Raw genomic sequence first — 16,233 nt, 5'->3', positions numbered from 1 at the left:
ACAGGCAGCCCCAACGGGCAGGGAGTGCAGACTGCGCGTGCGCAGCCTGTACCGGCGCTACCGGAAGCGGGGACCGGAGGCTGCGGCGGCCATGAGGAGGCGGCTGGTAGCGGGGCTGGTGGCGCTGGAGGCGGCGGGGCTGGCCGGCGCTCTGCTGCTGTACCGCGCCATGGACCGCAGCCAAGGTGCGGCGGGGCGGCCGGGCGGGGAGGGGTGAGCTCAGGCAGTGTCTCGCTGTGCTCGGAGCGAGGCTTTCATCACTGCACTAACGCAAGCGCTTAGAAGGCTGACAGACCGCTGCAAAGCATTACAGCGGCATCAAACTGGTATTTCGTGACTTTCTGCTGGCTTAAGTCAAGCTGCCTAAGGGAGGGTTCTGTGAACACCTAAGGCCGTGTCAGGAAATCGGTTTCCCGATAAGTCCTTTGCATGTCAGTCTGCTGTGCTTCATCCAGCTTTGTTTGAGTGTGCAGCTTGTATGCGGTTACCATTAGTGTGAGGGAGCTCAGGAAACACTCAGCTGATAGAGCTGCACACAGGAGGAGCCTCAGTATATTGCTGATACAATTTAATAAATGCGGATCACCGCACTCAGCAACATTTGTAACAAAGAGTTAGGTCAAACTTATGCAAAAGTAATTAGAAAAAATAGTGTATTTAATTATTTCTCTTAAAATATGCCAAGTAACTGTGCCTTATATTTCTTGTCAGACTTCAGATACACAATGCAGAAGAGGTTTCCGTCAGTTCTGGAAGGTAGGTTTGTATTTGCTGGCTTCAGAATGATGGCTGAAGCTTCTCTTGCATCGTACGTATAAAAGAGATTGTATTTATTATTGCTTACGGCTACACCAGGAGAGACTGTAGAAGTGTTTGTTGTTACATGTAGGTGCGGGTGGAGCGTTGGATGGAGACCTGAGGAGTGGAGGGCTCTACGTCCAAACAAAGTAGCCCTAAAATCACTTAAGTTACAGCTGACAGATTTTCCTGTTTTTCAGTTTATTACAAATCCAACGAGTGGTCTGGAATTCACGGCATAAGGGAGAATGACCAAATGGCATGGTTAAGCAGCAGGAATTAAAGTAAGATAAGCTGACAAAGAGAACAATCATTTTGCAGCAGTTATTATAAAAATATCTACGTTATGATGCCCAGCTCATCTTTTTGATTTCTTGCCTCCATACTTCTTTTTCAGCCCCGCGTGCCTGAACTGTTTTTTCCTTTTGATGATGCTTTTCGTATCCCTGTTGTGAAGCCACCTGTCACGCTCTATTTCCCACTTGATCTGTTTGATATCTGCAAAGAGGAAAGACAGAAGATAAAGTCAGGAGCTGACGGATACTTCTGAACATCATGTGGGATACAGATAAATCATGTAAAAGTTTAAACTTATTTATTCACAAACAGTAATAAAATGCAAACTGCTGATTTTATTAACACCAGAGAACATTTTTCTCCACAGTACACACCCTATCTCAGAATCTCGGGGTTTAGGACTGCTCTTGACATTGATTTTTGTGGTTTTTTTTAATGCCACATGCTCTCCTGTACACACATGCAGCATGTTACTAATTTTCTCAGGTGACAGCAGAAAGATTTGTAAAGGTTCTACAAAAGACTGACGATTTTAAGAAATACACATTTAATTCATCGGTGTTATACCTGAGAAATTACTTTTGCTTCATCAATATCAGGAGGAAATATTTCCAGTGGGTAGATAAAGACAGCCATGCTGTCTTCACAAGGATCCAGGGTACTCTTGATCAGAGCAAAATTCATATGAAAGCCTGACAGACGGCACACTGTCAGTTCTTATTTACAGTGTAAAAGGAGAACACAAAAGCCTCCTCTTTTCTGAAGCCTTATGAAGTCCAGTTGTCACAGTTAATATTAGCACCATGCATCTTTTAACTGAAAAATACTACATCATCTCTTAATTACGTTGAGCTACTTTCACTCCTGCGTTCTCTCTAACCTTATGTGTGCCACACTTAAAGTACATCACTTAAGTATAAAATCTAAAGAGAAAGAAGCAGAAGAGCACTACAGCTACCTGCTCTCCATAGCATGTACTTACTTGCATTATCTCTGTTAGCCATGGCATTCATCCCAATATTGTCAAACTTGGACCCAGCATTTTCATCCAGCAGAGCGCCAATCTTTAAAAAGAGAATTTTTCTTATTTTACTACAAGAAACATGTAAAATGATTGAACTTTCTTCTTTTCCTAAGGATTGATCTAACTTACCTCTTCAGCAGCTGCCAGTATTTTGGCATCTTTGAGTTTTCTCTTCTTTCCTTGGCTGGATCCTTCAAACAAGAAGTATGATGATGATGAGACAGAAATTCAGATTCACACTAATGCTAGAACAGAAGGTGTTTTGCTGTTCTTTTTTCTAAATTTAGTAAGACCACCTAAAATAACTGTTAACAAGCTTTATTCACCACCTCCCCTAAAAAAAGGGGGGAAAAAAGTTACCCAGCAGGAACTAAATAGCATAAATCCATGCAATTGGTAGCAGATGCAAACCTACAAGCTACTCTGCCAGTACAACTCCATCCTTCAAATACACCTCCTTTGATCCCCAGCCCTTCAAGAGCAGATCATCATTCTGAATTAGGCCACGCTGTTTAGAGGACAAAGCTAAAACCAATTCCTTTTTATTTCTATGGTTCATTGAAATCTGATCCACAAATCCACTGTAGTGGACTCTTCTCATGAGTATCAGGCCTTCTCAAATGGAAATAATGCTTCCTTACCTTCTCGTGATGCCAGAAAATTCATATCTTTCTTTCTCTTGGTCTTTTTACTGACAGATTTCAATTGATTGTCATTGTTAAATTCTGTCAGAAAAAAGAAAATAATAAATCAGTTCCTCATTCTCACACCTTATGTATGTATTTAAAGCGCACTAGCCGATACAAATATCTGTTTAGACATCAATCTATCTCAATGATCTGAGTCTTTACTTCAAAAGTAAGTTTAAATTACAGTGGACGCAACTGAACCTCAATTTCTTAAAGCCATAAAAACTGTTCAGTGATCTGCCTTTAAGCTTTTTTTCCAAAGCACCAAATATGAATGAAGTAAGAAACTAAGACATATAACATACAAAGGCTAGGACATGATGTAAACTTTGATCGTCATGCTTAAGTATGATGAAATAACAGTCTTATGAAAGACTCACGTGTTAACAGCTGTATGAATAATTTAACTGCTCTATCTTTAACTGCTTATTAATGAAATAATCCATTAATTTGTGCTTTGCCAGGTACAGAAAGTGCATTCTGAGCAACTCATCCTTTTCAGTTGAAAAGACAGTAAAACCATAAAGGTGCAGCAATCAGTTACCGCTACAGAGGCAATAAAAATAGGGGCGCACAGCTGCATCAGAAGAGTCAGCTGTTACATACAAGCCAGTAACACAGAAAGTTACCCCATCTAATAATTAACGTTAACTAACCTAAAGAAATAAAAAAAGTTAGAAAGTAACAGATGTTTTTTCCTCTTTGAAATACGTGTGTGTACTGTAGTCATATATTTATAAAGCTACTGTTGTTCTGCCAATGCTTTCAGAATCAAGAATCATCTTGTATGCAAACTGTTAAACCCTGATGCGTAACTCCCACTTTCATCTCAGAGACTGTGCAGAAACCATGTTTGTTCTTCAGTTGAAATCCAAACCTCTCACCTAGATAACCAAATATTAATTTAAAAATGTAATTGCAAATTAAATGATCTATTTTTGAACATTTATTCTGGTTGGTTTTTACTGTTGTTGTTTTTACCTTACCTGGGCTGTTATCATCACCAGACACATCCATAAATACACCTCCTTCTTCATCCATATCCTCTTCAAAGTCACCTTCTTCCATGCTTCCTAGGGAGACTTCCTCATCATCCAGGTCACTGAATTCTTCATCATCAGAATCATCCCAGTCAGCACCGGAATCCTCACTTCTCTTGCTTTTCTTATTCCCATCGCTTTTCTTTTTTATATTACTAAAAAAAACACGTAACAGGTTTAGCACATCATCTGTTAGAATACAGTTTGCCAGATAACATCCATCTACCCATAAACGCTATGGTAGAAAAGTAAAACGTCACTGCAAATTCTGTAAATACAGTAATAATAAAGATATAATGCACGCAGGTATGGAACTCTATTAGTTAAAAACTCTTAGTTAAAAACTAAGCAACTTTAAGAAGTTTCGGAGATAGTCCTATTCTAAAACAAACTGAGTCTTTCTGAAAAGGTGGAAAGACACGTGGAAAGTCTTTTCTGTAAAAGCCACATCATATGTTGGATCTCCATATGAGGAAGAAATCTCTTGCTTTTCTTTTCCCCCACAGAAAATAAATGTGGCTCCCTAGACAGTAGGTGCTTAGTTGTTGTTTTATGTCTCCTCTTGTTTTTCACTCCCACCAATCAGGGTTACAGAAACACTTCAGTAGGAGTTTAAACTTAAATTCTCATTTCAGTTCTTAAAAAGAATTTTCCATGCTGATTTTAAGGGTATGATGGAGATATTTTAACTAAAAAAAGCAGTTAATCAATCACTAATGAACTGCTGACTTCCTGAAAACTGAGCTCTGTGATTCTGGACTCCACAGTTTATTCCCTAAGTCAGGTCCAGTTACAACCAGTCCTGACAGCAGCAGCACAACTATGCCTCATTCTGCTTCCTCCTGTACGTGGTAATTCCCAAACAGAAAGATGAGACAATATAAAACAAGTAAGATTACACCTTGTTTACTGGGTTACTGCACTGTACAGATAAAATACTGCAGGTCTCACGCTTCAAGCCAAGGTACTGTAAGCATCACTGAATCACAATGCTCCATTCTGAGGGATGCGAAAAGCAGCACTATCCAGCATTCAACTGCTATTGCCTTTTTTTATTCCTGTAATAATGATAAGCTGAAAGATGAAAGAACTGATTTAAAGTCTTACCCAGCAAAATCAAGATCATCCTGGTCAACACCAACAACACTCTCATCAGCTTCAAATGCATCTGGGGAACAAAAATACTTTTTACTACAAAGTGTCAAAACAAAGTTGATGTAAAATGTTAAACATTGTTTTCCCCGAACAACTTACATGATCTGCATCAATAGCAAAGGGATCTGATATTAAAGGGTTCATACTCCCACAGAAAAATACTCCACAAAACAGTTACTTTAAAATAACTGGATTTTTTTCTGAGGAAAAATGAATTATACAAAATGAAAGCAGACAGATGACAGATTTCTCTCTAAATAATTATGAGAGTTTACTTTATCCAGAATGTGATTTCTGGCCAGGACCAGATGATGACAGAAGCAGACACCTCTGTTCTCAAACCCTTATTCCAAATCAGATGAAAACTCAGGATACTTCAGACAAGTGTCCTGACAGCTAATCTGATGGCTAATTTTGAGGTAGGTTTAAAAAGATCAGGCAGTAAAAATGAACAGTCTAGTAAAGGTTATTTCATTCTCAGGCTACATAAGGTAAAGATCAAAGGGACATCAACTGATTGTTCCAGTCTGTTTACACTCAAACACCCATGATTTCCTACCGGAGTTAAACAAGCCGTATTTAGTAGCACAGAACAAGAACTGAAAAGTCAGTTTTCTTCCGCTTCCACATTCATGTATCAGATTATTTCATACAAAAAGGATAAATCAGTAATTTGTAATAGCAGGAAATACCAGAATAGTTACTGCAAGGAAAAAGGCAACTTTACCCAATGCTCTTTCAAACTCATCATCGTCCACATCTTCCACACTTTCTTCGTCATCCTGGCGCCTGCGTTTCTCTTTCATCTTATCAAACTTTGTATAAAATCTGGAACAGCACATTACTCTCAGACACAAAGCTAATTCTTTAGAAATAAAGTAATTCTTTATAAGATAAAAAACAAAAATAAACAAAAACACAAAAAAAACCCTAAAAAATATCAGAGCTGATTGATTCAATAGTGTATTTTTCCAGTTGAAAAGAGTACGTCAACTATTTCAAATACATCCCAGGACAGAGATTTTCTTTCTTTTTTGAACTGTAAGTCCCTACTGTAAGATTAAAACAACACAATTTTACAGAGGTTCTAGAAATCATTTTGAACATGGTGAATTTATAAAGGGGCAAAAGGAAAATGTGCAGATCTGGAAAGTGACAAGTTCAACTTAGAATCATAGAAATGCTCAGGTTGGAAAAGACCTTAAAGATCATCGAATCCAACCACGACCTAACCATAGTACCCAAACTAACAACCCTCCGCTAAATCATGCCCCTGAGCACCACATCCAAACAGCTTTTAAACATATCCAAGGATGGTGACTCAACCACCTCCCTGGGGAGCCTATGCCAGTGCTTCACAACCCTTCTGTAAAGAAGTATTTCTTGATATCCAACCTAAACTACCCTGGTGCAACTCGAGGCCATTTCCCCTCATCCTGTCACCTGTGAGGAGAGACCAACCCCACACTGAACTGCAATCACCTTCCAGACACCTGAAGAGAGCAATAAGGTCTCCCCTCGGCTTCCTCTTTCCCAGAGTAAAAAAAAAACCTGCAATCTACCAATTAAGTTATAATAAATCTACTTCTAATACTTAAGAATGACAACCCACGAGCCATTCATTATCAGGCAGTGTTTAGGGTGTACTTATCATCACAATATTATTTGATGTGCAGTCTCCAAGCACTGACTGCTTTCATTCATGCTTTTCTTTCCTTTTGATAAATCCTGAAATTACATTCCATGGAAAGTGCCATCACAAGTCATTCAAATTAATCAAGATTTGCAAGCACTGGCAAATGCTCATTAGATATAAGTTTTTTATGAATGCATTGCATTAAAAGACTCTTAAAATGAATGTGCATAAATATTTCATTACCTGTGAAAAAATATTTCATCCACTGGGATTTTGCTTTCATCTTTGGCAAGGAACTCCTTGCTATTGACTGCAAAAGGCAAAAAGAACTGATTTTACTTCAGGTTGAAATGACTGTTATTCTTCTCAGCGGTGTCACAAATAGTTAAACAGCATTACAGACAGAAGCACACCAATACTCAGTGCCATCTGTTACACACAGTGAGTTCATCACAAAACTTCAACAGTTCTTGCTATATGTTGATAACTAGCTGTGAGCAGGCTCCTTGGACAAACTCCGTCGGGCTCTAATTTACACACCAACAAGTGAGGTTGTGCAGTCACCCACCCCAGGGTTACTTTTATTTTTTATTCTTATTTTAAAAATAAGGTAGGAAAAAATATAAGCCAGCTCTCATCCACTGACAAAGTAGAACTGCTTCTGCCCATCATCCCTAGCAGTAAGGAGCAATGCAGCTGAAATAAGAGCCATGTACCAGAAGCCAATCAAGCATGCTGAAGAATGGATCCAGCCCCACTCTACCACCATTACTGAGGAAACAGGACAAAGTATGACATCCACAGCAACAGACCAACTAGGGTATCAATGGTTGGCCCTGTGAAGAAGCTTTCCTTCTCGTGTCTTCCACTTCCCTCCCTCACCTCAGAAGAAAGTGCTACCGCTTATCTCAGTGGACATACATGGTACTATTTCCTAAGTGACAAAGGTTCAAGCCTCTGAAAAGAGATCAGCATACAAAAGGACTGTTCAAATGAACAGCAGAAGGTATCAGAGGATTTGCAATCTCAGGTCTTCATGTCTCAGCAGTGCCTAACGATAATACATAAATACAATATTGGACATTTTACTTGTAAAATACTTAACTTCCTCAACTTGCGGTAAGTGTTCAGTTTGTTACTTCAAGTAAGAATAAACTAAAGAATGCAAAAACAAATTACATCCTCAAATGTATTCTAGATAAGAATTCTTTAAGCTTTCGTAGCCAGAAAAACACACATCAGTTAATCTGTATTAATAAAGCTTCTGCTTAACACATCAGTTCTAAAGTTACAGGAAGTACATTGGTGGGAACGTTAAAGGCTTCACCACACATTGTGGTACCTCTTTTGTCCTCAAGGAACAAGTCTGAAGTTTTATCCTGCTTTTAATTACTGGTTCTTACCATCAAACCGTGCCCATAATCACTGTAAAGACTGGGAGGGGACAAAACCCAGCTTTTTTCTGTAGGCAGGTAGTCACCCAACAAAGCAAGAATAGAAGAGATGCTGAACACAAATCCTAAAAGCCACAGCTGTGGTATTGTTTGAAGTAATCCACATAATCTAAGGAAAGAGCTTAGTACGTTTTACACTGTTATATAAGCCCATTTTCTGAGATTATAAATCACTTTTCAATTATATTAAGCAGAATTAATGAGGTTATACAACAGTTTGGAAACGAATGCATTAACTGCATACTACTATTGCAATAGCTGGTACTAGACCAGCTTACATTTTAAATATTTTCATATAATTCTAGGCATATTGTTATGAAATTTCAAGAAGCAAAAAAAACTAGGATGTGAGACATAAAAGCAGCATATCTGTGAGCAGGAAACTTACTGTCTTGTAAGTTTCTAAAGTTAATACCCTGAAAGATTGCTCTTCTAACTAAAACTAACGTTAGCCAGAAGAAACTCCAGGGCTGTTTCTGTTTTTTAGCAGTATTTTTGCCCCCAAGGTGTCACACTGCCAGCTACAAGCCTATTTGTAACAATGCCCTAAACTTTTTATACAGGACTGCAAAATTTACCCTCTACCCAGTGAATGTATCACCTTGTATGAGATGCAGGAAAAAAAAATGGAAAGTTAGCATGAGAAAACATAGAAAATACATGAGGGTGGAAGTAAAAATAGCACCGTAGACAAAAAGGCACAAAGGCACACTGTTTTCAAGCACTCTGTCCTTTGCTGTTATACATTTCCTAACGGCGAAGGAGAAGGTATGAGGCTGATGATGCACTGCCTAAGATAAAGGAATTACTAACAGAAAACAATTGACAACTAGAAGGAAAATATAAGGAGGAAAGGTATAAAAGATTTGATGAGTAAAGCTGAGTAGTAGCATAGCAGAAGATAAACTGTTTTTCTACTCAAGTAGACAATGACTGAGACAACAGAAACAGCACAGCACAGCGGATGGATGTTCACAATCATCAGCCAAGATGTTTTTCTTTTAACTTCAAAAAAACAGTTTCTTAATCATAATGTTAAAAGAAAAGAGTCCAGCCTACCTGCCAGATTTTGTGTACTCGTCATAAACTGCTTCTTCTTCCGCTGCATTACCACACTGCTGGTGTTCTCTGCAGCAGAACATAAATCAGAAACAAATTACTTTATTAGAACTTACACAAAGCTGAGAGGAATGGCTGCCATCCAGACGGGCCCTGACAGGCTGCAACGTGCCCTTGCCACAAAGACAATCAATGTTAACCTGGACTGTATTAGGAGGAGTGTTATCAGCATGACGAGGCAAGGTATCCTTTCCCTCTGTTCAGTTCTGGTGAAGTTATACACCTGGAGGGCTGTGCCCAGTTCTGGGCACCCAGTACAAGAGATGTGCATACTACAGGCAGCCCAGGAAAGTACCACACAGATGAAAGGAAGAGAGCATCTCTCCTGTGAAGAACGGCCATGAGGGATGGGACTACTCATCCTGGAACAGACCTGAGAGAGAATCTCATCAATGTGTACAAATATCTAAAGGGAATGTGTAAAGAAGATAAAGTCAGGCTATTTCTAGAGGGCCCAGGGATAAGGTGAGGAAATGGGGTTTATACTCATCTGAACACCAGGAAGCACTTTTTACTGTGAGACTGGCTGAGCACTGACATTGGCTGCCCATAGGGGCTGTGCAGTCTCTCTCTGAAGATGCCATCTTCAAAAGCCAGCTGGATATGGTCCTGGACTAAATGATCTCCATGGATGCTTTCCAATCTCAAATACTCTGCACTCAGTCCTTACATTCCCCTACATTTATTCCTGCTAGCTTGGCAGTTGCTGAAACTCTGGTTATGAAGCAGTCCTTTCACACAGCCCTGCAGACTGATGCCACTCCTCTGGTGCACCACATGCACTCAGAACATTTGACAAGCATAGATCGTTAACAATCTGAGAGTTTCACTATCAATAATCAAAACCAAATGCAAAGAAAGTTTACCTTTGCCTTTGTGGAGTTTGGGATTTCTGTACACAAAGCGATCCAAGAATCTCATCAACGTGAAATCTTGCAAAGGGTCACCTGAGTACTGAATGGGATTCCCCTGAAATAAGAAAATGTTTGTGCTCTTCATTTCCAGAAAGAAAAACATGTAGTCAGAGGGTTCAAATAGTCTGAGAACAAAATTAAACAATAAAAATTTGGGGATATCTCATCATTTAAGCCCAACAAGTTCACCCAGTTCTGTTACATGCCTTTCTTCCTGGAATGTCACGATTTTCTTCGAAAGCATCTCCCTTGCTTTGTTTCAGTGATGAGCTGCCTTGCAATGTATTGTGCTAAAGGAACGTTTTTACTGACAGAGATTCACAGTTTGCAACTGCTAAAACTTAATAGCGCAACTTGAAGACCATATATATAAAAGAAAATAAAAATCGTAAGTGGGTGCTTGTGCATAATATCACAACAGTATTTTAAGAACTAAATAAATAACAGTTTTCTTTCAAAAATGGAGCCTCTCACATAAAAAAAAAACCCGGAACATTTTAAGCAGACAGATCAAAACCTAAAACAGCTCTAAGGGTCACATAATATGCACTTTTCAACCAAGTTATTTCCTTCTGCAAGCAGTCTTGTTTAGATGAAACACTAATTCAATGAAAAGCTTTGTATTTGAGTGCATGCTACTCGCAGTGTTGCAGAACTTCTAGCAATCTGCAGAGTGCAATAAGGTTTTATACCTTTCTTCAATGGCAAAAGACAGCTAAGATAAAAATCACAGTTTGAAGCTACAGACAGGTAAAAGCACTTACCTCTAGAATTGTTTTTGCAAAGAGAGCCACAGATGGATGGAAATGTTCGGAAAGCTGAAAAACACAAAACATTTGTTTATTTCTACACCAAAAATAAATGCCATGGTTTTTACAGGTTGTCGTAGACTTCTGACAACGCTGTATTTTAAGATCACTCTACAACTCACCATACAACACACAGGCAGGTACTGAGGCTCTGTCCTTGAACAGCCAAGGAACATCAAGTTCTGATCTTGTGTTATCATTAACCAAAAGTATCCTCAACTACAATTTTATCTAACTAAAGACTAAAAGGCTTCATTAATAAAAGCAAAGATTCGAAAGCCTAAAAAAGATCATAGATCAAATTTCTGTTACAAAACTATTATTCCTTCTCTGGAATAACAGCACCAAACACAGCACATACAGTGTAGACCTGAACAATATGTCTTCCAACCTCTCTGTCATGTGACTGAGGTAACTACTCCAGAAATAACCAAGTTGATTTCCTTTTCTTGATACAAGGATCACACTAAGAAACACAGCATGCAGTAATATGAGAATGCTTTACCTTCTTCAGTTCCCAAAGGCTTGTACTTTCAGCACCACAGTACAAAGGACTTCGGTGAAAAGGATCATAGGATCCATTCTTCCTCCCTGGGGGACAGAAGAGATAGAAAATGACTTTTACATTTCCTCAAGCAAACTCAAGAGAGAGTATCATCTTCATTTCATTGTGACAGCAATGCTGTTCATCATTCTTCTCCAGACAGGCCACAGATTCATACAGTAGCAGACAAAGATTATATCCAGAAGCCCACAGTAAGATCAGGTGGTACAAGTGAGTTCCTACTCGCTTCCAAGAAAGACCTTGAAGATCCCTGCTCTGTTCCGGAAGGGAAATATTGTCCCCTGGTACACAACACTGGTGAGACCACACCTTGAATCAGAGAACCACAGAATCATAGAATCACAAGGTTGGAAAGGACCCACAGGATCCAACTGTCCAACTGTCCACTACCACAAGCCACTAAAGCATCTCTTGTAGCTCCTCATCCAGATGCCTCTTGAACACTGCCAGGGACAGCGACTCCACCACCTCCCTGGGCAGCCATTGCAGTGCCTGACCACCACTATCTGAGAGAAAAAGTTCTTTCTTATGTAAATACTGTGATCTGTTTTGGGACCCTCACTATCAAGATACTGAGTTGCTCAAGAGTTTGCAGAGAAGAGCAACACAGTTGGTGAAGGGACTAGAAAATAAGTGTTACAAGGAGTGGCTGAGGGAACTGGGGCTGCTGAGCCTGGAGAAAAAGAGGTTGAAGGGAGACCTCACCACTGCCTAAAAGGAGTTTGCAGATAGAAGGATGCTGGTTTCTTTTCTCAGGTGAAAAGTGATGGCCCATGAGGAAACGGCCTTGCATTGTGTCAGAGGTTTAGACTGGACATCAGAAATAATTTCTTCAGAGAGGGTGGTAATGTGCTGGAATGGGCTGCCCAGAGGAGGTAGAGTCCCCATCCCTGAAGGTATTTAAGAGACACGTGGATGTGGCACTAAAGTATATGGTTTAGTGATGGGACTTGGTGGGTCAGATGGATAGTTGGAACTTAATGACCTTGAACATCTTTTCCAGACTGATGATTCTATGACTCTGTGTAAAGGTCATCAGGAAAGAGCAAAGCCAGAAGCGGGCTCAGAGTTGGACAAGTTGTTCCAGCAAGGTTCAACTGAATACGCAGCTAAACACACCCTGACAATGGCTACATTACTCTGAATGCCTTCCAAGTTGGAAGAAAAAACCTCAGTTTGTTTATTAGTTAGGCTCAAACACATTAACCTACTAGAGAAAACAGGCAGCAGATTAATACAGCCTCTTCACTATTGCTGAGCTAACAGAAAGAGGAAAAAAAACCGATTCTGATTGCTTTGAATCAAACTTCAATTTGAAAAACTATAATTATGTTCTAATTAATTTTACCATTCTTGGTCAACAGGTCCCTGTTACTGAATGTTAGGAATTGAATGCATTATGTTTTCTTGCTAATTTACCTCCCAAATTCTGATGATGAACCCATGAGGCTGCTGAACTCGGATTATTTGTTTTAGTAGAATTTTCTGTTGTGCTCCTCTCTTCCATTTCTACTTTGTCTGCATCCAAGAAAGTTTCCTCATTCTCTTCAGTCTCTTCTTGATCCTTAAAGCACTCTTCTTCATCAGACTCCTAAACAACAAAGAAAACATTTGTGAACAGCTTTTCTTTTTCAGTTTTATTACAACTCGTTAGAAAAATCCACGTATTTCTGAAGAATCAGCACACAAAAACACAGTGTTTAGGCAACACGTATTTTTGACCAAAAAGCAAGTCTACAGTTGAACTTCACAGTCATACAGAAGTCATTACACAAGTGCAATGGTCTTTCCTCATCTGATGAAAGAAAATAATATATTATTTCCATACTGCCTGGTTATACTTCAGAGACTGCAAAAAGAAGGCAGCCATGTTCTGACAAAGCTTTTTGGATTGGAGCATTTACCTGCTTACTTATACAGCATTTAGCAAAACAACTCTCTCCATGAATGAAGGCTGTAGGACCTGCTAGAAAGTGGACAACATCTTTGCAGATTTTTAATGCAGTTATAATTGTTCAAGTACTTTTTGCCACAGAACAATCAGATATTAACAAAATCTCCCAAGAATCACATTTAAAAAGGTAGCCTTTTTCAGGTACGAAGAATTATTCACAAAAAGAAATAGGTTAGGGAAAGGTGAACATCTCTCTTAGCCCTATGGAATAAAGAAGTCATACCACGTGATCCTGTAACTGGACCCTCAGGCCTGGTTTTACTTTTAGAATCTCAGACAGAAGGTACAGGGTTCCACAAATGAAGGATGGTGCCTGTCCAGCAGTGACCTGAAGCAGCCTCTTCACGAAGGCCTTCACTCGCCGTAACACCACGTCTGCCTTCAGAGATTTATAGACAAGATTAAGAAACATGGATGGCTTTGAGCAGGTTGCTAAACCAGGATCTAGAAGCTTCCTGTAGAAAACAAAGGAGAATTAATCATCGTAATGCACACTGGAGAATAACTGCTATCAAAAAGTACTATATACATGTTTCAGACAGGTATCCAGAAGTACAGTCACAGCTTGTTCTCCAATAGAACAAACCATTATGATACCTGCAAGTCCTTAACAAACAATTAACTTTAAAAAACATTGTATCAGTAAATGAAATAAAGGTAAGAAAATACACATGTTTAAAAACTGAGTTCAATGTAGAAGTTTAAACATTGAGGTCACACAAATTGAGAAACTAATCTGAACTATTCAGATAATCAAAAAAGTAGAAAGAAAATGGTTGGCAACTGTCAGGCTTCACAATCAGGCCAGGTATCTGTGTTGGCAAGTCCACTTCCTATTCACTTTTTTTCCAACAATACCTGGAAGGCCTCTAAATGCATTGCATGGTCTGGGGGAAACTAAGTTCCATTTATAAAGTCAGCATCAGCTAAACAGAAACCTGTAAGGATCCTTTAACAAAGAACCAAACCTGTCACTTACCTATACAGCGCTGCGTAGTACCTATCGGATACGGTCTGCTGGGAGTCCATAACCTGGAACAACAACATCAGGGCCTGGACGCTGGTGTTGAAGTTCACAAGGTGCAGAACTTTAAACAAGGTGTTCATTTGTTCTTTCACTTTCTCATCACCGATCTCAGCGTAAGGGTAAGCTCTGTTTACCCCGCTAAGAAGAGCGCTGAGCATTTTGGATTCAACATCTTTTTTCTTGATGCAGTTCCGAAAAAAGCAGAAATACAACGTTATCAGCTTGTTGGCCAATGCAGTTTCTTCGTGACTGAGGACCATCTGATTTAAAAAGCACATGGCATAATACTGAGTCTTTGCACTGATGTTTGTGCGGTACAAAAGTCTCTCCACCTCACCGCACACCACTCCTTTCATATTTGGATGCTTGTGAAGTAAAGTCTCTAGCAGATAAGAGGCTTTGGTGGCTATTTTGTTATGAGGGTCTCCCAGTTTATTTACCAGCTGTACAAGCAGAAATTTCTCCTGCTCGGGCTTGTTGCAGAGAAGCTCGTGGGCAGCTGCCAGCGCTCGGGTTTTTGTTGCTGTCAGGGAATCGTGGCTCAGTACTTCCAAGGTCTGCACAAACTCCGCCACCTGCAGCTTCAGCTGGTGCTCAAAGTACCATAGTATCAGCCGCCTGTCCCTTGAGTCTCTGTTGCCACTTGACATTTTCTCTATGTTGTTAAATGGACGCTGCGAGAAAGACCACAGCTTGCGAGTATCTGGTAAGAGATCTGAAAGGAGAAGCTCCCTGAAAGTATCCAGAGCCATGAGGCTCTGCTGCCTGCTGCCCTTTTTCTTCACGAGGTTCACCAAGTTCTCAACGAAGTGGAGACTGTGGACAGCGCTGTCCTGAATGAGGAGGGTCATGGCTGCCATCCTGTCAGCAAGGGTACCCGACGACACAACCGTTTTCATCCACGCTGACGAGGCCCTCTTCTGATACTCCGTCTTGTTCTTGAACAGCTCTGTCTCGTGCTGGTACAGCTTTTGGGCCAAGGCCTTGTACTGGGAGAGGAGGGCTGGATCCTGAGGCTCAGCAGAAGTCTCAGCAGTGTACTCAAAGTCGTACCACTTGCCGCCAGGTTTGATCAGTATCACCTCCCTAGCATGAAATGTGAAGTCCTCTTCCAGCCTCTCCTTCTGTGCTGATTGCCGCTGGCGTGGATCACCACCAGCTAACTTCTTCTTGCCGTCTTTTCTACTACTCACTTGCTCTTCAGCTTTCTTTTCCTTTTTCCTTTCTGATGAAGGAGAAATCGTTTCCTTCTTGCTTTTCTCCTTGTTTTTCTCCTTCTTGCTTTTCTCCTTCTTTGCAGTCTTCTCTTTCTCTTTGCTGCCCTTCTTCTCATTCTCTCCCTCCTCCTCCGCATCCAGGCAGCTCTTTGCATACTTGCCAAGCCCCAAGGAGCTGATGAAGGCCTCCAGCTCCCCCTCCTTCAGGTCGTCGATGGCCCCTTTCTTGCCGCCGTCCACCATCTCCTCCGCCTCGTCCACGGCGCACAGCATGAGGAAGTCTTGCTGCGGGAGACAGCGAGGCGGTGACACGCGGCTCACACGCGGGCCCCACACGCTCCCGCTCCCTCCCGCTTCCCCTCACCTTGGTGCCGCCGAGGCGGAGCACCTCGTCCAGCGTGAACCCGTCGGCATCTCCGCCACCATCATCATCATCTTCATCCAGTTCATAGCCAGCCTCCTCCTCCGGCCGCTGCCGCACGCCAAACTCGCCGAGCGCCGCCATGGCAGTGCGCAGGAAGCCGGCTCTCTGACG

The 16,233-nt window shown here is 40.8% G+C and overlaps 1 protein-coding gene and 1 long non-coding RNA gene across 2 annotated transcripts; one reads left to right on the top strand and one right to left on the bottom strand.

Annotated features, from left to right (window-relative positions):
• Nucleotides 1–45: 45 nt before the first annotated feature.
• On the top strand, nt 46–2,780 carry LOC140249641 (uncharacterized). Its single transcript, XR_011903050.1, has 4 exons — nt 46–185; nt 712–756; nt 999–1,082; nt 1,196–2,780. It is a non-coding gene; the product is annotated as an uncharacterized lncRNA (long non-coding RNA).
• On the bottom strand, nt 553–16,232 carry CEBPZ (CCAAT enhancer binding protein zeta). Its single transcript, XM_072331612.1, has 16 exons — nt 16,063–16,232; nt 14,434–15,983; nt 13,678–13,909; nt 12,920–13,091; nt 11,441–11,526; nt 10,891–10,944; nt 10,079–10,181; nt 9,153–9,221; nt 6,883–6,949; nt 5,731–5,831; nt 4,956–5,016; nt 3,795–4,003; nt 2,761–2,844; nt 2,249–2,310; nt 2,078–2,159; nt 553–1,296 (listed from the first exon to the last, which is right to left on the bottom strand). The coding sequence occupies exons 1-16, from the start codon at nt 16,201–16,203 to the stop codon at nt 1,157–1,159; spliced, it is 3,213 nt and encodes a 1,070-aa protein (XP_072187713.1). The 5' UTR covers nt 16,204–16,232; the 3' UTR covers nt 553–1,156.
• Between the last annotated feature and the right edge of the window lies 1 nt (nt 16,233).

Source organism: Excalfactoria chinensis, chromosome 3 (genome assembly GCF_039878825.1).
Source record: "Excalfactoria chinensis isolate bCotChi1 chromosome 3, bCotChi1.hap2, whole genome shotgun sequence".
Taxonomy (NCBI): domain Eukaryota; kingdom Metazoa; phylum Chordata; class Aves; order Galliformes; family Phasianidae; genus Excalfactoria; species Excalfactoria chinensis.
Note: the sequence above shows the minus strand (reverse complement) of the source record. Positions and strands in the feature narration are given on the sequence as shown.